The sequence below is a fragment of the Saccopteryx leptura genome, chromosome 6 (assembly GCF_036850995.1).
Source record: "Saccopteryx leptura isolate mSacLep1 chromosome 6, mSacLep1_pri_phased_curated, whole genome shotgun sequence".
Classification (NCBI taxonomy): domain Eukaryota; kingdom Metazoa; phylum Chordata; class Mammalia; order Chiroptera; family Emballonuridae; genus Saccopteryx; species Saccopteryx leptura.
In genome coordinates this window covers 143,355,738-143,377,286 of record NC_089508.1, presented here as the reverse complement: position 1 = coordinate 143,377,286, position 21,549 = coordinate 143,355,738, and the positions used below count along the sequence as shown (strand labels likewise).

Below are 21,549 nucleotides of genomic sequence, written 5' to 3'. Positions count from 1 at the left end.
GTCAGCCCGCCCTCTCTCGCTTCTCCGCCTCGCTTACTGGGCAGTGGATGATTGACAGATTTACTCACCAATAAGTGAGTCCGCTAAGTCACTGAGGCCCCAGCTGGGTCTTTGGTCCCCAGAGTGAGAGGCGGACTCTGTGCGTTCACGTCAGCGTGTTGACGTCACGGGCCGGGTATCCGAGGAGCTTAGGGGCGGCTGGCTGCCAGGGGTGAGCTGCAAGTCGCCTGGCCTTGGTCGCGGGCCCCGCCCTGCGGAGCGAGCCCCTCCGCTCGCGAGCGTCTCCGCAGGCGCGGCTACGGGGTTGCGGCCCTGGGGCCTGCCCGGGGTGGCCGGGCCGGAACCACCCGATGAGGTAGGCTGGTTTCTAGTCACCCTATTTGACAGATTGGAAAACTGAGTCACTCGGGTCAGATGCCTTTTCCGGCGCTCGCAGGAGACGCGCCAACGGAGGCCAGAGCCCAAGAATCCGGTTCTGCTTGCTGAGCACTGTGGCGACCTGCGGAGAGGAGGATGGGACAGGCAAGCTGTGTTTATCAAAAACAGTGCATTTGCATCCAGGGCTTGGGCTGGGATTCAGGGATGTTTGCGGGAGCGAGGTCTCCATTCCTCCACCCTGCAGATTTTGAGGAGCCCTGGGTGGGTCCAGCCTCATTCTGGCGCCCTGGGCCTTCCAGAGCGACAAAGAACGGTGACTGGAGTGATGCTTGGGCTATACAGACAAGTGTCACCGGCCTCTTATTCATCCATAAAGCTGTGTTCAAAACAAAACAACTTAAAAATTAAGCACAAGTCATGAATATACTGGCCATGGTTTTAGGTAACTGCTTTGCCCACTCATGGGCACCTGGCCATGTTTTGAAATCTCAGTAACATGCTTGCTTTGGTTTAGGGTAAGAAAGGGATTTATTCTTCTCTTTTAGTTTAAATATGAGTTAACATTGTGAACTATTCTTACCATTCTTTTAATGTACCAGTTGTTCACCATGTCATTTTGTCTTTATTTGGTAGATGGAATCACTGAATTCATCACTTCACTCAATTAATTTGGATACATTTAGCAAGATAACAAAGTAACAGGTCTAACCTTTCTAATATGCTAGAATTAGTTCAGCTTATCTCAAATCTTGAGAAGGATTCTGAAAGATAATTCACATATATACACTATCTACTCATACACCCTCTTATTCTAGAAGCAAGATCTCACCAAACAAAACTGATGGTACTGTTCTTTTACTCATAAAGTAAAAGTGTGCATCATATAATACTGCATATGCATAAATATATATTTTATATTATCATAAAGGATTGATTCTCTTTAAATCTTGGTGTCTCAAATATTGAGCTTTTAAAGACTATTATTGCTTAAAACTGCATAAAAGAAATGAAACTAAAGTTGCTTCCAGGGACTTTTTCTAACTTATGTTAACAGAAGAACGATAATTATTATCATTTGAATTTATTCTTTGGACGAGTTTATCTGATGAGTGCATCATCTATGCCACACTTTGTTTTAGGTGTTGGGGACAGAGTGTTGAAAAATTTAGATAAGGTTTCTGTCCTCAAAGGCCTCATTATATTTTGGCAGAGATACAATAAACATGTAAATAAAAATGACTACTTTAGATTATGATAAGTGCTAGAAAAAATATTACAGGGTAAGGGACTAGAGTGTAACTGGGACATGGGGGGAAATTTAGGTATGGTGGTCAGTGAGGATTTCCTTGAAGAAGTGACAGTTTGAGCAAGACCTGAATGTTAGAATGTGTCAGCCATAGGAAGATCTGCTGGAGTTTCCCAGCAGATATGCAGAAGAGCTAAAGGGAAAATGTACTTGGTAGATTCCAGAGGTAGAAGAGAAGTTATGTGATTGGAGTGCAGTGACTCTCAGGGAGAGTGAAGTGGGGGAACAGTGGTAGGAGATGACACTCAAGAGATTGGCAGCAGCGGGATCATTTGAACCCCATATAAGAATTGCAAACAGGCAAAGGAAATAGGATTTGTGCATTGCCAAAGCCCTCTTTGTATTCTTTAGTGACACTCATAGACTCAAACCTGCTCTTTGCTTTATTTTGAATAATTCATTACATTTTTTTTTCACCAGAGGCCGTCTTTCTTAATGAAAAAAATGTCTTCTTCCCTCAAGCACTGTGTCCCATGATGTTTCTTCCCTGTTGATTGTTGTGATGTGCAGGAACTTGAAGCTTACACTTATCTTCGACATTTTAGTTTATCCTTCCTACTTCCAACCATGAGTCCTCTCTGGTATCATCATTATGTGCTTGCCCTTTGGAAAGGACTGGAAGTCAATCCCTGCTCTTCTCAAAATTGAGTAGTAGGAAACTACATTGTGAAGTGGACAACTGTTTCCCATTGGAACTTTTATTACTGAGAGGGACTTAATTTCTTTTATTTAGTGTCTACATTGTGCCCGGTACATGATATACATTTTAATCCTTCCAACCTACTGAATAGTAAATATTATCTCTTGATGGGAAAGGAAACTGCACTTAACGCCATCCAACTACTATAGTACTGAGGAAGCCTAGGTCTGAACACTCGGATTAGCCGGCCCCCAGAGCCTAATCCATGCTACTCGCTGCTTCCCTGTGCTGTGACAGCTGCTACAAATCTCTATTATTTCAAATTATATTTTATGAAATGGCATTTAGAGATCGTGATTCAGTACTCCCAGTTGAAAGCTGGGGCTATGGAGACCCAAAGATGTTCAGTGATTTTCAAGACATAACTGACACCAAATTCTCCCCCTGCTGATTCTCAGGCTAGTGATTTTTGAAAGTTTCATCACGGGATTTCTATATACATATAAAATATAGCATTCAACTAGATAAACTTATAAAGTAAATTTTTAAAATATTCAATAGTGCTGCTTGGGGGCTAAAATATTTGTTTTATTTTCTTTCCCCTTTAAAGCATTAAACAAGTATAAACTTTCTGGATGAATCTTCGGCTTCTGTTAAAAAGTGATTTCAAAATAACTTTAAAATTTAAGTTTTATTTCACAAATCTTTGAAAGAGAGTTTAAAGCTATTACTGTTTTCCCAGCTTTAACCTTATGCTTACAAGTGTGGGAATCTTTTTCATTAGTCAGATTAGAATGATGTTAATGGAATTAGCACCTTTTTTCTTAAATGTTGGAGATTTAAATTTAGGCAAAAGAGAGCTTTTGATCCATAAGCCATCTACTGTGTGTTTTGACCAAGTATCTCTGCCCTTTAAGATCATGCATGCAACTAAGTCCACATTCTTAAGATCCGACTGTCGTGATTTGGCCTCAGATCATAGTGCCCTTCTTCCACCATGAACCCAGTGCCCAAACTGGACTGCTGGCCTTTCCAGCTTTAGTGCCATCACTTGTACTCTGCCTGCAGCTTGGAATGCTTTCAAGGTAGACAAATCCAGGCAGCCAGCACCCTAGCTTTCCTGCTGCATCCGTCTATGCTGGTCTATCGATGAGATAAAGACTGGGCCTCTTTAATGGAAGCCTGCACTTTCACAGCACTTTGGGGAGACATTCTCCGTGGCACAGGTTATCAATCTTGGTGTCTTTGGTAGCGCACTGTTTTATTTGTGGGTGTTCAAGTAGATGTTGGCTTGAGCTTAAAAGAGACTTAACAATATGTGCTATACACATGGTTGTTCAAACAGCTGTTAGCTTGAACTTAAAAGAATTCATGTTATACATGCAAAGTGTTTATAGATTATAGAACCCTTTAGTTTTATTCATGCTTTTATTACCTCATCTTTGAGAGAACCTCTAGTGTGCTTTTGGCTCTGATTCAATAGAACTCTCTCCTGTTTTGTTAGGGTTTATACAGTTACCAAGGTGTCCCTTTAGAGCAGGGGTCCCCAAACTTTTTACACAGGGGGCCAGTTCACTGTCCCTCAGACTGTTGGAGGGCCGGACTATAAAAAACAAACAAACTATGAACAAATCCCTATGCACAGTGCACATATCTTATTTTAAAGTAAAAAAACAAAACGGGAACAAATACAATATTTAAAATAAAGAACAAGTAAATTTAAATCAACAAACTGACCAGTATTTCAATGGGAACTATGGGCCTGCTTTTGGCTAGTGAGATGGTCAATGTCCAGTTCCATATTTGTTACTGCTAGCCGTAATAAGTGATATGACGCGCTTCTGGAGCCATTCACTGGAAATAGTACTGTACGTGAGCGCCGCCGCTGTGCTTTGCGGATGCATCCTGTGCTCCTCTCACTGACCACCAATGAAAGAGGTGCCCCTTCCGGAAGTGCGGCGGGGGCAGGATAAATGGCCTCAGCGGGCCACATGCAGCCCACGGGCCGTAGTTTGGGGACCCCTGCTTTAGAGGAACTCAAATCTTTAGGTTCTAAAGGTTGAAGGGAGATTGTCACAAATGAAAATCAATGTTCTGTGTTTATAGTGTTGACAAAAAATTTAAGAGCAGTTCCACTTTTTAATATTAAAGATGAGAAAACTGAGGCCCAGAGAGACTTGCCAGGGGCCCCTGCAGTGTGGGGCTCAGAGCCTGGTCAGGCCCTCAGGTTTACAGTGGGAGCTTGTGCAGGCCATTGCTGGCTCTGATATCCTATACCAGAACTCCTAAAAGTCTCTACAAGTGTCATTTCCAGACTGTTTTGCTTGCTTTTCTTGTGAGTTCACCTGATCTCAGAACAGACTTCTTGTAGTAACTTGAGGCCAAAGCATGACCTCTAACCAAGGATCCCTGATCAAGCTGTTTAAGCCTCAGGACCTTCCTGGGCAGGTGTTGGGGTAGTATCAGATTTGATAGGCTCTTTAGTTTAAAACCCTTCTGCTTCTCCTCTCATTACAGTCTTCCAAAAAATATCCTGGGACTGGTGGGTGTCCTCAGTTAGTAAACTTGGGAGTTTGGAAAAATTTGGTCTAGTGCTTTATAAGTTGTGGTAATCACAGGTTTCCATGTCCCATATTTTCCAAAACATAATACTTTTCAAATACTGTGTGTATTGTCATTTGCTTTTTGTTTCAGGAAAAATATATTCTCATAATTATTCTTTTTTTTTTTTTTTTTAAATTTTTTATTTATTTATTCATTTTAGAGAGGAGAGGGAGAGACAGAGAGAGAGAGAGAGAGACAGAGAGAGAGACAGAGAGAGAGACAGAGAGAGAGAAGGGGGGGAGGAGCTGGAAGCATCAACTCCCATATGTGCCTTGACCAGGCAAGCCCAGGGTTTTGAACCGGCGACCTCAGCATTTCCAGGTCGACGCTTTATCCACTGCGCCACCACAGGTCAGGCTCTCATAATTATTCTTGACTTAATCACTTGCGTAATGAATTAATAATGTGGAACAAGAAATTTTAAGAACAGTTCCCTATTTGTATGGTAGTAAAATTTATCAGAGGTAACACAGGGTGCTTGCTCTTGAGCTATTAGATAATTTTAATAGGTGGAAACACCAGCCAACCCTTGCTTTTGTTTTTATTGATAATAACTAACACAGGGCTTCCTCTGTGCCATGTGCTGTCTAAATACTTTTGTGTCTGATTTCTCATCCTCAGCATGATTGACATCTTGAGCTGGACAATTTTTTGTTGTGGGGCTGTTTTGTGCATTGTAGGATGATGAACAGCATCCCTGGGATACACCCACTAGATGTCAGTGGCACCTCCCCAATTGTGACAACCAGAAATGTCTCCCTGGTCCCCAACACCTTGAGAACCCCTGCTTCATATAAACATTTATTCCTCCCAACAATCCTCCTAGTTAAGTTATATTGTTATTGTCCTCATTTAATAGGATGAGAAGCTGAGGCATAGAGAAATTAAGTAAATTGTGTAAGGTTCCACAACTAGTGAGTGGTAGTACTAGATGTGAAACTAGGTGGTGTTCTTTATGAACCCAGGCCCAAATGCAACCAGTGCACACCGGCACCAACTGTTAGGGATCTAAACATCCATGTGTGTGAACGGAGCAAAACAGATGCCAACAGGGCCCAGGCGGGACTGTAAGTAAGGGAGGTGGCTGGGGACAAATGGGTGCGCTGGAGAGTATTGCCAGAATAACCTGTTTCTAGAAATCTGGATTTTATTCGTGTATAACACTCTCATCTTTTAATATTGGCAAATAATTTTATGTTTAAAAAACATCATTTATGTGAACAGACACTCTCACCTAGATGTGGAGAACATTTGACTCCAGGCCATCAGCTTGCAGTTTCTTCTGGGCAGACTTGGCAGCAATGTGCCTCTAGAGAGACGTGTACAGTCATTTGATTCTGTGTGTAGGGCAGTATTTCCCTTCTTTGGAGGCTCCGGAAATGAGGGTGGCTGGGATGGGGCTTCAGGACTAGAAGTGCTTTCTTTTTAGCCAGAAGAGAGTGGAATGAAGCCGGCCGGCCATCGTCTTGGACCCCGGTGCTCTGCTGCCGGCCATCGTCTTGGACCCTGGTGCTCTGCTGCTGGCCATCGTCTTGGACCCCGGTGCTCTGCTGCCGGCCATCGTCTTGGACCCCGGTGCTCTGCTACCGGCCATCGTCTTGGACCCCGGTGCTCTGCTGCTGGCCATCGTCTTGGACCCTGGTGCTCTGCTGCCGGCCATCGTCTTGCAGACTCAGTTGGGAAGTTCTGTGCTTTCAGGTCCTTTAACAGCATCGGGGTTTTTTTTTTTTTATTCTTTTTTTCTCTCATGACCTCTGCTTGTTCAGGTGCTAAAATAAATATTTTACAGTATGTTGAGAAAACAAATTCTAGAATTCAATGGCTGTGTCCTGGAGAAACGAACTGCAGCCAGTGTAGACAGCCGGTAGACGGCTGAATCTGGGTGTAACTCTGACTGACCGGCCTCTGCGTGCATTTCAGTAGCAGAGAGGCGCACGCTGGCCTTCGAAGGGTTTTCCCTTTCCTCAGAACCTGGCTTCTTTGGTTGAGCCTGTGTGCTGTCTGCCACTGTTCTTGGTGCGGGAAGCGAGCTCATGCTCACGTGCTGACTTTCCACAGCCTATAACCTGTCCGCACTGTGGCCAGCTGCACTTCTGAGGCTCCCACTGGGCAGCCTCTGCCAGACCCTGGGTGGCTCACTGCTCCAGGACATGCTTCTGCTCCTGCTGTCTCCAGTTCCTCTGGCCTGCCTCGTCCTTTCATGTCTTCCAAAGTCATGCTTTCCTCTTAGACTAGCCTTTTCTGGTCACAAGAACCTAAAGTTCCATCTTCTGTGTATTATAATGATCTTGGGCTTTGATTTATAATTATTTGTATAATCATTTTATCTCCTTTAAAACTGGGTTCTACTTGAGTATAGGGACAGAATCTTTTCTCTATTTTTCCTACAGCTGCTAGCATAGTGTTCTACTGTGATAGATAGTTAATATACTATCTATTAGTCCATTCGATTGGCTAGGTTCTTACTCATTTAGAGAAGTTTCTTTCTCTTTTTCCATATATTTGTATCAGTTTATATAGTGTGATGGGGAGTGAATTCACTAAATAGCATTCCCAATATGTTAGCAAAAAGGATGACTAAATTAATTGATTTGGGTGGTCGTTGGGCTATTTTTATTCTATTCTCATTTATAGTAATCAGAGATTAAATATTCTTGGTTTATATAATATTTATTTAATATGACAAAACTCCAGACATGTGTAAACTTGCCTAACTTCAGTTAGCAAATACTCAGACTGTAGGTTTATATAGTGGTATTTGTAATTGATGAATTTTACAAACAAAATAAATGTTTAACACACATGGCCACGCATTTCCCTAGGTGCCAGGGATACAGAAGTATCTTCTGGAAACATTTATTATACTACTGAGAAAAAGACATGTGAACATACATGAAATACATGTAAAAGAATTACAGGTGCTGTTAAAGAAAAATATATGGACTATATATTATACTAGTGATTTTCAACTTCTTTTATTTCATGGCACACATAAACTGATCACTAAAGTTCTGTGGCACACCAAAAAATTCATTTTTTGCTGATCTGACAAAAAATAGGTATTATTTTGATATGTTTACACTAGACAGGTGTTGTGTTGGCTGTTGTAATTTTTTATTTGACAGTCTAAGGGAAATAAGTCAGTGTCTCTGACTGAATAGTCACGTATTCCATATTTTAAAAATTCTTGGAACACACCTATTGAAAATTGCTGTATTATACCAGTGGGTTCAGGAAAAGTTTCATTGAAGAAGTGATACTTAAGCTTCCTTGACCAATGAATGGACAGGCTTATAATTGCCATTAGTTGTTTGGTGGTTGGAGGAAAAGGCACTCCAGGCGAGGCAGAGAAAGTATTAGGGTAAAGGCCTGTATGGTGAAACCTATACAAGGGAACTAGAAAAATAGCTAGAGGACCAGGCATGCAGGAAATGGAGTTTTGAGTAGAGAGAGGAAACGATTCATTTCAAGTTTTCATTTTAGAAAAACTAGCATAATACCAGTATGGAGAATGTTTTGGAAAAGAATTAGACTGAATCATTGGAGTAATGTGAATGAATGATGATTGGGAAAAACCAACCGTGGAAGAGACCAGTGAGAGATTTTAGGGTAAATGACATGGTCACCAGTTTGGCATGTTTGGAAGATGAAGTGAGCAGCAGAATCAAACGTCTTAATGATAAAAGCTGTAAATATGATCTTAACAATTATCATTGGTTAATTTTTCGTACCTTAAAGATTTCAAAGTGTTTATAGGTAGTTATATATTGTACACCAATCACTATATTTTTGAGTTATTTATTATTTCCTTTTTGATTTTGTAATTGCTTATCTCTTGTTAAAAAAATTGAGCAGATTTTTTGAGAGTGGAGCTAGTTTTAATCCTTCATTCAGAACCTTGTGATTTTTGTTTGTTTTTTTTACAGAGACAGAGAGAGTCAGAGAGAGGGATAGACAGGGACAGACAAACAGGAACGGAGAGATGAGAAGCATCAATCATTAGTTTTTTATTGCACATTGCAACACCTTAGTTGTTCATTGATTGCTTTCTCATATGTGCCTTGACCGCGGGCCTTCAGCTTGACCACGGGCCTTCAGCAGACCGAGTAACCCATTGCTCGAGCCAGCGACCTTGGATCCAAGCTGGTGAGCTTTTGCTCAAACCAGATGAGCCCGCGCTCAAGTTGGCGACCTCGGGGTCTCGAACCTGGGTCCTCCACATCCCAGTCTGACGCTCTATCCACTGCACCACTGCCTAGTCAGGCGAGAACCTTGTGATTTTAAAGAGATTCTACTACTTTTGTGATATCCTCTGCCTCGGTAGCATGTGCTCCAAGTCCTTTTGCATTATTATGTATTATCATTCATAATTTGTTTTCTGGATATATTAATTAGTCTGTAGTTGTATCGAGCCTTCTGTTTATGTGATTCTGTTTTCTGAAGCACGAGCTAGGTTGATAAAGTCATCCAGTGCTGATCTCTTGAGGGCCTGGTTTCTTGTGTGACCACCCAGGAAGTCTATGAGAAGATAGGGTACTGATGTTCGTTAGCTTTAGGCGTCAAGAGTTTGAGATTTCCTTACCTGTCACATGCACAAAGCTGTGGAGCTAAAAACCTCATTCGTGGTAGAGATTAGTAATTTTTTCATGAACTCTCTGCCATTCAACATATTTGTGGAGTAAATAAAATAGATATTAGTGTGCAATTCTTAGCTCTTATAGTACATGTCCAGATTCAGTTTCTCAATATGTTTTAGTTTGCCTCATAAACTATGAAAACATTTGTGTGCCTTTATTTAACCATCTTTAAATCTTAATATGTCTATGTTATATGTTAAATAAGAGTTCACTAACATTTTTAATATTGCTATAGAAATAGATCACTTAGAAATTGAGTTGCTAAAGAAAGAGGTTTGGGCTTGGAAGATAAATTAATGTCTGTTAGAGGAGTGGCTTAAAAACACCATAATATATTTTTCTGCTTTAATTTTTTCCAAATCATTGATAATAATTTCTAGGAAATCTAAATATTGAAGTAGATTGGCAAAAGGTTAAATTCTGTATATGGGTATGCAATTACTTGAATTGCCAATATTTACAGAAATTAGAGGATGAGACAAGACTAGTGACTTGTAACTTTAATAGAGAGCCTTTAATAATGTGGAGGAAGAGGGCAGGCAGGATGTATAGCAGTGAAGAGTGAGCACATTTATCAGGATACAATAAAAACTTGTTACAAATGTAAACAATGCTAGAAAATATGATATCTAGAAAATGGATATTTTGGGGAAAATCGAAATAATATATGGAGATATTACTGTGTAGTTAAACTTCCAAATTCCTAAATAAAAGTAAGAGAAAGAACAGAAGGAAATACTGTTGAAATGTAGGTACCAGCGTAGTAAGTCAGCTGCTGAAGACAACACATGGTGTGCCCGAGCCTTGATGGGTGATGCTCTGTGAAGAAATCTGTTTCCCTAATAAGTGTCTGGGAAGTGTTTGAGTACTAATGTATGGGACAAATGCAGGACAAATTTCGCTTTTAAACACTTAAAGTGATACTTGTATACATGTTCCCTGAAGAAGTGAGCAAACTAGACCCCAGACCATTGTACAAGGTATATTCCACTGTTTCATTTAAGCCTTACAACACAGAAAGACCTTCTTAGGTGCTTGACATTGGCTCAAGATTCAGACAGAAAGACTCCTGTTTGCAGTCACAAGTACTATAGAAGTCTAACTTCTACATATTTCTATTTGTGTTTAGGTGGTTTAATAGTGCTATAAAAGGCAGAATGATGTGAATACCCAGAAATCTTATATAGGTTTTCCTTTTAATTTGTCACAGCATCTCAAACAGCTGTGCACAGAGGAATTATTATACAATGTGTACAAAATCCATGTCCATTCTCTTTTGTGAAATTATTTAAGAGGTTTTCTAGGGTAACTCTGGTTCCTTACTCTCTGGTCTTATGAGTTCATACTCATAACAAAGTTAATAATTTTTTTTTTTTTGCAGTGAAAATGAGGGATTACTTGTTTGGTTAATTCCAATATGCAAACAAGGGAGGTGAAAACTACAAGAAAGGAAGTGAATTTTATATATGTCTATGTAGCTGTTGTTGCTCCAGGGTGTTCATGGCTCAACCTTGAGCTGAGTGTAGCTACTGGTTTAGCAACTTAATAGCAGCTCTGAGAACTCAGGTACAAGATATGCAGAGGCCCAACTTCCTTAATAACCTCCTGGTTCTATTTTAAGTTACTCTCTTAGCAATTTTCATTCCATTTCATTTTCATTATCAATATTATACACACATTATGTTTAAATATATTTATTTTGTATGTATGTTTATCTATACTGGATGGATGGATGGATGGATGAACTGAGCAAGCAAGTCCATTCCAAAAACATCCTTATGTCCTTATGGAAAACATAACTATTTGTAAGTTAAGTTCTGTACATCATGGCACTTACCACTTGTAAGGTATTTTTCCCCGTTGAGAAGGAAGGAAGGAAGGAAGGGGCCAGAGCCACGAAGTGTGAAATAACAAAAGGCTTTATTGAGTACAGAGCGCGCAACCCGCCCAGCGAGGTTCCCTGGCCCCGAAGAAAGAAAGAAAGATGGAGGAGATGGAGGCCAGGGAAGTCGCAAAGATTAAACCACGTGGGAGATATTTAAAGGGTCCCTCTAGGGAAGTCAAGCTAATATGACGTGAAATCTCACTGGCTGGCAGACGGTTGCTTTTTTCCAAATGGTTCCTGTGAAGCCTCTTTTGGCGTGCTTGGTTGTGGGCGGTCCTAGCCAAAGTTTGCGGGTCTGGGTTCCCCACATGACCATCCCCCATTATCCACCCACCTTACACCACTCAGCACTCTAGCATTCATCTCCTAAAAATAAAGGCATTCTTTTACTTAACCAGGATTCTAAACCATAATCCACTTCCCAAATGTCCTATGTAGCTTTTTCCTTTTTTTTTTAATTCAAGATTCAGTTTTGGTTTGTAATTGCAGTTGATGACTGCATCTCTTTATGCTTTTCTAAGATTGAAAGCAGCCATACCACTTTTTCTTCTCTTTGTTTTTGTTTTGCTTTTTACCATGTTGACTTCTCTGAAGCGTGCTTGATAGCCGTCTTAAGGAATGTTCCACGTGTGTATTTGTCTGATTTTTTACTTATGACAAAATTCAGATTAATGTATTTCTTACTGCATTACATCAGAAGGAACATAATGTCAGCGTTTTTCAATATTGGTGATAATATTTAATTATGAGGTATAGGTGGTGACCTCCAGCTCCCTCCATTGTAAAAATATATTATCTCTTAATGAAAGTAAGTAATCTGAGCGATAATACTTAGATACTATAAAGATTCTATTCCCTAAAAACCTTTTAATAATTTTTAGCATCTTTTAAAAATTGTTGCTTAAATCAGTTACTTCAACTGGGGGTTACAAAAAGTAGATTTTTCTAATTTTATTTCTTCTACCTTTTTTATTGGACTTTTTATTTTGCCCCTGTAAAGAGAACTTCTATCCATCTCTCTTTTTTATAATACTGTGGACTTGTGGACCTTTTTAATTTTTTCCAAACATAAATTCCAAACATTTCTGCCATTACTCATTTTCATGTTCAAGTTGTCTCATATTGGCATACAAGAACTCCTAAAGACATCTTATACAATTTTTTTCAGATGACTATGGCTCTTTGTGTCTTCTTTAAGAAATCTTTGCTTTACAAAAGGTTCTAAAAATATCCTCTTACAGTCTTTAGTCTTATTTTTTGCATTGTGTGAATTAGTGTCTGAGGTCTTTCTTTTTTAATTTTGATATCTGGTTGACCCAACATCATTTATTGAAAACAAACCTTTTTTTTTTATCATTGGATTGCTTCAACATCTTTGTTAAAAATCCAGTGATCACATTAGTGCTGGTCTAATTCTAGGTTCTCTGTTATGTTCCATTGATCTAATTATTGATTCCTATGTTAGTTTCACACTTTTCTCTTTTTTCTTTTTTTTTTTTGTATTTTTCTGAAGTTGGAAATGGGGAGGCAGTCAGACAGACTCCTGCATGCGCCTAACCGGGATCCACCTGGCATGCCCACCAGGGAGCGATGCTCTGACCATCTGGGGCGTTGCTCTGTTGCAGCTAGAGCCATTCTAGCACCTGAGGCAGAGGCCATGGAGCCATCCTCAGTGCCCAGGCCAACTTTGCTCCAATGGAGCCTTGGCTGTGGGAGGGGAAGAGAGAGACAGAGAGGAAGGAGAGGGGGAGGGGTGGAGAAGCAGATGGGCGCTTCTCCTGTGTGCCCTGGCTGGGAATCGAACCCAGGACTCCTGCACACCAGGCCGACGCTCTACCACTGAGCAAACCGGCCAGGGTCACACTTTTCTTTACTGAAGCTTTACAGAGTCTTTAAGTTAGGGAGTGTGAGCTTTCATTGTGTTGTTTTTCAAGATTGCTTTGGGTCTTCTCATTTATTTGCATTTCTGTACGTTTTATTTTATTTATTTATTTTTGTGACAGAGACAGAGAGAGGGACAGACAGGAAGGGAGAGAGATGAGAAGCATCGATTCTTTGTTGCAGCTCCTTAGTCTCCTTAGTTATTCGTTGATTGCTTTCTCATATGTGCCTTGAAGGGGGGGAGGTGGCTGCAACTGAATGAGGGACCCCTTGCTTAAGCCAGTGGCAGCTTTGGGCTTCAAGCCAGTGACCATGATGTCATGTCTATGATCCCAGACTCAAGCCAGCAACCCCATGCTCAAGCCGGCGTCCTCAGGGTTTCAAACCTGGGTCTTCCGCATCTCAGTATGACGCTCGATCCACTACACCACCACTTGGTGGGGCATATTTCTGTATGTTTCAGAATTGCCTTGTCAATTCTGCAAAAGATCTGATGTGATTATGAGTGGGACCGAGTTGGATCTGTAGGTCAATTTGGGGAGAATTTAAATATTAATAATATGAATTCTTCATATTCAGAAACAATATATATTTCCATTTATTTTCACATTCTTTAATTTCTCTAAGCAGTGTTTTGTAGTTTTCAGTGTTAGGACCTTGTGTATTTTTGTTATATTTATTTCTTCACATGTTTTATTTTTAATGCTAATTTAAGTGCCACACCCTTTTTTGTCTGTAGCTTCATCCCACTCCCAGAGTGAAGCTCGGAATGAAGGGACTGGTAATAGGTGAATTACAGCATCCTGAGTGACTTTGTTGCTTTTTTTAGAAAAAACATAGAGCAGAAATAATCTTGGTGCAGTATAATAGAAGTCCTTACAGAGCTCTGTGTACACTGCTCTCTGATCAGTGTGTGTGGAAGAGAGAGTAGGAGAAAGGAAGAGTTTAGCTAAGAAAGTGACCTTGGATTAAGCCTTACAGAAAGAGCCATAGAGATAAGGAGAGTAGCACTCCATGGAGAGAGCAAAATACAAACAGGTTCCAGAGAATGTGAATTTTTTTTTCCTTAGGAAACTGCTTGTGATTTAGTATGGTGAAGTGGTACTAGAGAACTAGGCAGAAGCTGGCCCTGTGCTAGATTAGGTAAGATCAAGGAGTTTGAGTTCAGAAAACTATTAACAAATGATCTCATAAATGTAATTTGCTTCTCTAAAAAACATTCTGATATTGGGTGAAAATTTTCTCTTTTTTTGTTTAGTTTATCAATACATTTATTTTTCTCGTGTGCCATATGGTTATTTTTTGTTTGGTTGGTTTTTTTGCTCATTTTTCTAACTGAATTTTAAGGATTTCATTATGTCTTTTATCATTTTTATGTTTGTTTTTCTTATTTTTATTGATTACTTTTAGAGAGAGAAAGAGAGCATTCATTTGTTGTTCAACTTAATTGTTCATTCATTTGTTGCTTTCCTTAGTATGTGCCCTGACCGGGGATCAAACCTGCAACCTTATTGTTTTGGGGACAATTGTCTGACTGAGCTAACTGTTCAGGGCCTAAGTTTTATACTTTTAAGTATTTTTGATATAAAGAAGTTTTTTAATTTTTATGTATGAGATGTTTCCTTCTGTAGATTTTCTTAGAACTCCCTCATTTCTAAAATCATCTGTTCTTTTATCTACAGTATCTTCTACTGTATAACCCATGTAAATAGTTGTTTTATTAAATTTTAAAGAAAAACTTGAGTGTATTTTGATTTGTCGATTTCTTTCTCCATGTTCTAGTATGACTATTTGATAATTATATTCTTTTGCAATTGAATTTTGATGATGTATTTATGATCTGTAGATATTTTTTAGTTTATACAAGTTTTTCTTTGTAGAAAAGCTTAGGAAAGTATAGGCCAGAAGGTGATTTATAAGAAACAAGGTTTCCTTGATCTTCAATGCTTTTTTTTTTTTTTTAATTGAATTAATGCTTGATATTTGGTAAATTTCTTATTCCAGTTCAGGTTTCTGACTTATACTGAGAAGTAACAATGTAGTCTCTGGGGTGATGTGTATGACGGGCACAATCCTCTGTTTGACTCTCCTTGTCTCCCAAGGACTATCAGTTGCTCGTTCCTATTCAGCTTACCCTGTTGTTTTTCTTCTATCACTAACATATTTCCCTACATCTCTTTCAAAGCCTGGAGAATAAGAAACTTAAGAAAGACACATTTTTTATAAAGTGGGAGATTGTAGATATCTGTGTGTAAATGAAGTCCCACAGAGTTTGAAATTATGCCAGTCCTCCCAAATTAAATATTAGTTAAAATCTAATAATTTCAAAGCTTTTTACCATAAATAAATTGTAAGTTGTGTTCATGCATACTTTTGAAATGCAATGAAATGTTTTAATGGGTAAACAGAAATATCTGCCTTTTATTAGGTTTAGTTTTTATTTATGAGTTTGACTTTGGAATACATTCTAGTACAGGCTTCCTACTCATGGGAGCTGTTGTGAGGCTTAAATATGTAATTAAAGTATGTTCAGTATTCAGCACTGTGCCTGAGTCTTCATATAAAGAAACTTGATTTTTTATTCTGTTAATATATGATATACAGTTTTATATATTACATAGTAATATGTTAAATGGTCAGATTAGTTTATACTTGTGTTCTTGTGTAGTGTGTTCTTGATCAGACAATGTCAGTATTATGTTACCTTTAATGATAAGATAGCTCTTTTTAATGTTCTGGAACAGCTTATAGGATTTTATTTATGTAGTATTTCAGGTTTTGAAATACCTTTCAAATTCTTTGACTCCAGTTTCTTTGCTATAAAATTCATTGTCAATTTTTCCCTTTTTCTTTGGTTCATTCTATTTAGGCCATCTCTATCTGCCAAAGTATTGACTTCATGATTTCAAATGTAATTAATTAATGTAAAGTAGCACTTTCACTTTGAAACATAATCTCTCCTTGAATGATACTTCTATTCCTTTTTTAATCTCTCTCTCCCGAATCTAGATTTGCCTATTTACTGTTTTAAAAGATTGATTCTTGCCTGACCAGGTGGTGGCACAGTAGATAGAATTGTCTACCTGGTACCTGGGTTCGAAACCCTGAGGTTGCCTGCTTGAACATGAGCTTGTCAGCTTGAGGCTTGAGAGTGTGAACATAGACATGACCCCATGGTTGGTGGCTTGAGCAAAGGGTCACTTGCTTGTCTGGAGTCCCCCAGTAAAGGCATATATGAAAAGTAATCAATAAATACCTAAGTGCCACAACTACAAGTTGATGTTTCTCATCTTTCTCTCTTCCTGTCTGTCTCTGTCCCTGTCTTCCTCTCTCTCTTGCGCATGCACGCAAAAAATATTTAAATAAGTAAATAAATGCGTAAAGGACTGATTCTTGGGTCTGTTTATGTATTTTAAATTGTTTGGTCCCTGGTCAGTTGGCTCAGTGGTAGAGCGTCAGTCTGGCGTGTGGAAGTCCTGGGTTCAATTCCCAGCCAGGGCACATAGGAGAAGTGCCTATCTGCTTCTCTTCTCCACCTTTCCTCCTCTCCTCTCTCTCTCTCTTCCCCTCCCATAGCCAAGGCTCCACTGGTGCAAAGTTGGCCCGGGCACTGAGGATGGCTCCATGGCCTCTGCCTCAGGTGCTAGAATGCTCCGGTTGCAATGGAGCAATGCCCCAGGCAGGCAGAATATCGCCCCCTAGTGTGCATGCCGGGTGAATCCTGGTCGGTCGCATGCAGGAGTCTGTCTCTCTGCTTCCCTGCTTCTCACTTCAGAAAAATACAAAAAAAAAAATTTGTTTGTGGAAATGTTCATCCATCTACAAAAGTACAGAGTTTTGCTAATGAATCACATTTTACCTACCCCAGCTTGGAAAAATTGTTCTCCTCTTAGATTTATTTATTAAGTATAATCATATTTTTTCTTTTTAATATTTCCCTCCATGGGATAGTTATTGTTTTTGTAACTTTATTATTTAAATGCCCTATTTAATTTTATTCTTTATTTAAAATATAGTTTCAAAGAGTAACTAATTAAAGCACTTTAAGGAAGTGAATTTGAAAATAAGCTTAAGTTTGACAGCTTTCCACTATTTTTACTGTTATTGTTTTCTCAACAGGTTACTTAATTTTTAATGTATTTATTGGTTATTTTAAAAATACTGTTATATCATAAATTTCTATTTTGTACATTGTTGGTTCTGTATACAGTTCCTAATTTTAAGCTGTTCAGTACTTAGATGCATAGCTTTTCTTACGCCAACCCCACAGAGGATCTCAGAACCGAGAACTGAATACTTAATACTTCCTAAATTATATCTGGAAAATTTCCAGGCTCTTCCTCAGAAACAAACAGTTGTAGTCTCAGTTCAGCAGAAAATTTTGAGATTGTGACTCTGTGGCAGTCTCTGTGTTACAGATGGTGGACAGAATTCAGTCAGTGTTTGTTTTGTGCCTGCTGTGTGCTGTTTATGTTTACTGTGGGAGTTCCTGGGGGCACAGGGATATGTAATTCAAACCTCAGGGCCTTCAAGGAGCACAGCAGCTTAGCAGGAGAGACAGGGGAGTAAATGGGTAATTAAGGCACAGTGTGGAAAGCAGTACTATTAGTGGCATTCCCACAGCCCTAGGGGAGCTTGGAGGAGATACACGTGAGCCTGCCTGGGGGGTTGGCTGTGGGGAGCATTTCAGGGAAATCTTCCTGAAGGAATTGACACTTGACCTGAATCTGAAGGACATGATTAGGATTAAGTCCTCTAGTTGTAGAGTAAATGGGGCTTTTGGAAGTATCTGTCTCTTTATACATTAAAAGGAAACTTTCTCTCATTTTTAAGATTTCACTTTGTCCCAGAGAGAGTTCACTCTGATTAGAGTCAAGCTGCTCCGAGCAGTCTGTTTCTTGGGTAACTTTGTTATTGAAGTTGTGCAAATACTGTAAGTTCCAGCTAATTAGCAGTTATATGCAAACGTGAAAAATTATGTAAGGATTCTTCTTTCCCATGGTAGGTGTATACCACTGTATGATGTCAGTTTTTAGTTTGAAATGGCCTCAGATTCCTAGGGTTAGTAACTTTGTTCTTTTTTATTCATGAGACCTGTGCTCAGGGAAGGAGAAATGAGTGAGACTGAGAAAATGGTGTGATTGCCTTAGGATCTAATTACTGTTTCTTCCTAAAACAGCCCTGGGCTTAAATTGTGACTTCATTGAATTTTATGTACAATTTAATGACTTTAAGAATTTAAATAGATTTTTTTTTTCTGAAGTGAGAAGCCGGGAGTCAGAAAGACAGACTCCCTCATGCGCCCAACCAGGATCCACCCGGCATGCACAGTAGGGGGCAATGCTCTGCCCATCTGGGGCATTGCTCCATTGCATCCAGAGCCATTCTAGCGCCTGAGGCGGAGGCCATGGAGCCCTCCTCAGTGCCTGGGCCAACTTTGCTCCAATGGAGCCCTGGCTGTGGAAGGGGAAGAGAGAGACAGAGAGGAAGGAGAGGGGGAGGGGTGGAGAAGCAGATGGGCGCCTCTCCGGTGTGCTCTGGCTGGGAATCAAACCTGGGACTTCCACATGCCAGGCTGATGCTCTACCGCTGAGCCAACCAGCCAGGGCCTAAATTGATTTTAAATACAGTTATTAATAGATTATTAGACTGCCTTAAAAATGGTCTGTATTGCAGTTTCTTAATGTAGCCTGTGTTATTGCAGAAATACACCTGTGTTCATCCAAGTTCAGTTTTAGAGACTAACTCATAGCTCATCTCTCCTTTTTCCATTCTGAAATGTGTATGTTTTCACAGAAAACATATTGTTTACATTTATTTTTACTTATTGTTTCAAAATTAACTTAAAAGTCTAACAGATAAACTTAGTATCTTGCAAGCTTTAAGAGCAGCTGTTCTGGGAAATAAACATACCATTGATATGCCTTCTACTGGGATGGTGTTGATCTCATTGAGCAGAAATTGTGTAGAAATAATTTCAATTTTTGGAACTTTATATTTTCTTTTACAAAGCACTGAAATGGACTTCTGTTGAGCTTTTCAAAATACTTTGCTGATTCTCTACTCTGAGGAGGCAAATTGAATGACTGAGATGCGGTATCTACTGTTGCCCAAATGGGTTGAAAAGGGAAGAAAGGGCCTCATAAAGTCCTGGGACATCTGGCTAGGATGCTAACAAAATTACATTTGAACGTTAGTTCCTCTTGTGAAGATAACGTGTGCAAAATAAGAAATTAGAAATAATATAGAGAAAGTAAAGGGAGGAAAATATGTCAGATAATCAGTATTGACATCTACTATATTGAGTAAGTACATTCTTTTAAAAATACGGTTTCTATATTTTAGAATTGTGACCATAGTATGTGTATGTGTGTATTCCCTTTAGTATCCAGATTTTAATCTAGTTATTATTATAACACAAGCATTTTCCAAGTTATTATAAATGCTTTGTAAGTATATATTTTAATGAGTGTACTGTAACTATACCATGACTTACCTGATTCTTCCCGTATTGTTAGATATTTAGTTGTTTTTTAATGGGGGGTTGATTATAGATATGTATGATAGTCTTTTTTGATAGTTTATTGAAAGATGACCCATACACAATTCATGTATGTGTATATGTATTGTACAAAATGCAGAGCATCTGAATTTTCCATAAATGAACACACCGCCAAAACTACTGTGTCAGTCGGTTTTTACTAAGCGAGCGGAGCCACTTCTCTACTATTCAGGCCAGGAAATAGAACTTGACTGCGCTTGTGCCTGTAGTCACTTTTCCTGCCCTATTTCTCAAAGGTGGTCACTAAGCCCACTTCTAATGACCCGTAGATCAAATTTTGCCTTGGAGGGCTACATTTAATATCCTTTAGATTTCCAGAAGTAGGCTTACTAGATGAAGAAGTATGACTTTTGAAGTATCTTAGTTCATATAATTAAATTGCTTTTAAAATGTCCTGTCATTTTATCACCACATTGTATTAAAATGAGAAAGGCCTTTTGTTTCTGAGTGTGGGAAGTGAGAGAAATGAAGGTTAAGTGTAAAGAGACAGAGTTCTGGACTGTGAATAGTACCAAATAGGATTCTATTACTTGAGAGAAATTCCAGCAATGTTTTGAAATGTTGTTTTACCCATCTTGGAAATGTTCTTCTTTACCTGGGCATTGCTAGCACTGTGGCAGAAAGGAGGAGAGCACGATGGAGTGCACTTGTTAAGGTCTGGTTCCGTGACATGCAGGCTTCTGCCCACATTACATTGGCCAAGGAGGTTCTGCATCTTCAGACGGAAGGGTAACTGCTCTATCAGTGGGACATTTGCATGTTGCCTAACCTTCTGCAGTGTGCATACTTTCCTAAGAAGAGACCCAGAAACATGCCTAGTCAGTACGAGATGATGGGGAAATGCTAAATTTGGTGTATTAGATACTTTTAGTGGAAAGCAGTTCCTCTTTAGGATACCAGTTTTTATAGCTAGTTCACACATTCTGGTTTCGTGCTTTCTGGGAAGCTATTCAGTTCATGTTTTCCTAGTTCACGGGTAATGACACAGAATACAGAAGTTTTCTGTTGGCACCGCAAGAGAGCTGGCGTGGCTTCTTCACCAGAGGCCTTCTCCAGGCCATCAGGCACATCGGTTTGTTATGGTTAACAGGCTGTCTTTATCCTTTACCACGGTAAGTTTGCATTCTTTTCCATACAGTTATTTTGTAGTTTTGTTAATGTTAAGAATTGCTTCTCATCTCACTTTCTCTTAGTGTCTTCATCAAGACATAAAAGTCTTTAGTTAAGGCATTCTGATGTTCAGTTAGAGAAATAGTTGCATGGTGGTGGGGATAATGCTGTGGTGTTAGGTGAGCTCTAGTTTAATATGGTGTCTCTTTTTTATTCACCAAAGATCTCTTCTCTCTAGGAATGCTGACATTGGAAAAAGGCTCCTGTAAGCCCCTCCAGGATGAACTCCCTGCCAGGAGACATGGAGAATGCGCTCACAGGGAGCCGGAGCTCCCATGCTTCCTTGCATGACATCCATTCCATCAACCCTACACAGCTCATGGCCAGGATTGAATCCTATGAAGGAAGGGAAAAGAAAGGCATATCTGATGTCAGGAGGACTTTCTGTTTGTTTGTCACCTTTGACCTCTTATTTGTAACATTACTGTGGATAATAGAGTTAAATGTAAGTGGATTTTTTTTCATGACTGTATAAGAATTGTGTCC

The 21,549-nt window shown here is 39.5% G+C and overlaps 1 protein-coding gene across 4 annotated transcripts in view; it reads left to right on the top strand.

Moving 5' to 3' along the window:
* Positions 1–216: 216 nt before the first annotated feature.
* The window catches only part of STARD3NL (STARD3 N-terminal like), a 67,238-nt gene continuing 45,905 nt past the window's right edge, over positions 217–21,549 (top strand). Inside the window, exons 1-3 of one of the 4 annotated variants that reach the window (XM_066343449.1) lie at positions 267–355; positions 6,358–6,626; positions 21,242–21,508. In XM_066343449.1, the coding sequence (XP_066199546.1) occupies positions 21,284–21,508 (225 nt within the window). In that variant the 5' untranslated portion in view covers positions 267–355; positions 6,358–6,626; positions 21,242–21,283. Of the gene's footprint in view, positions 356–390; positions 523–6,357; positions 6,627–20,853; positions 21,006–21,241; positions 21,509–21,549 lie in introns of those variants that run through there. The other 3 variants (XM_066343448.1, XM_066343450.1, XM_066343451.1) reach the window with 3 other exon arrangements.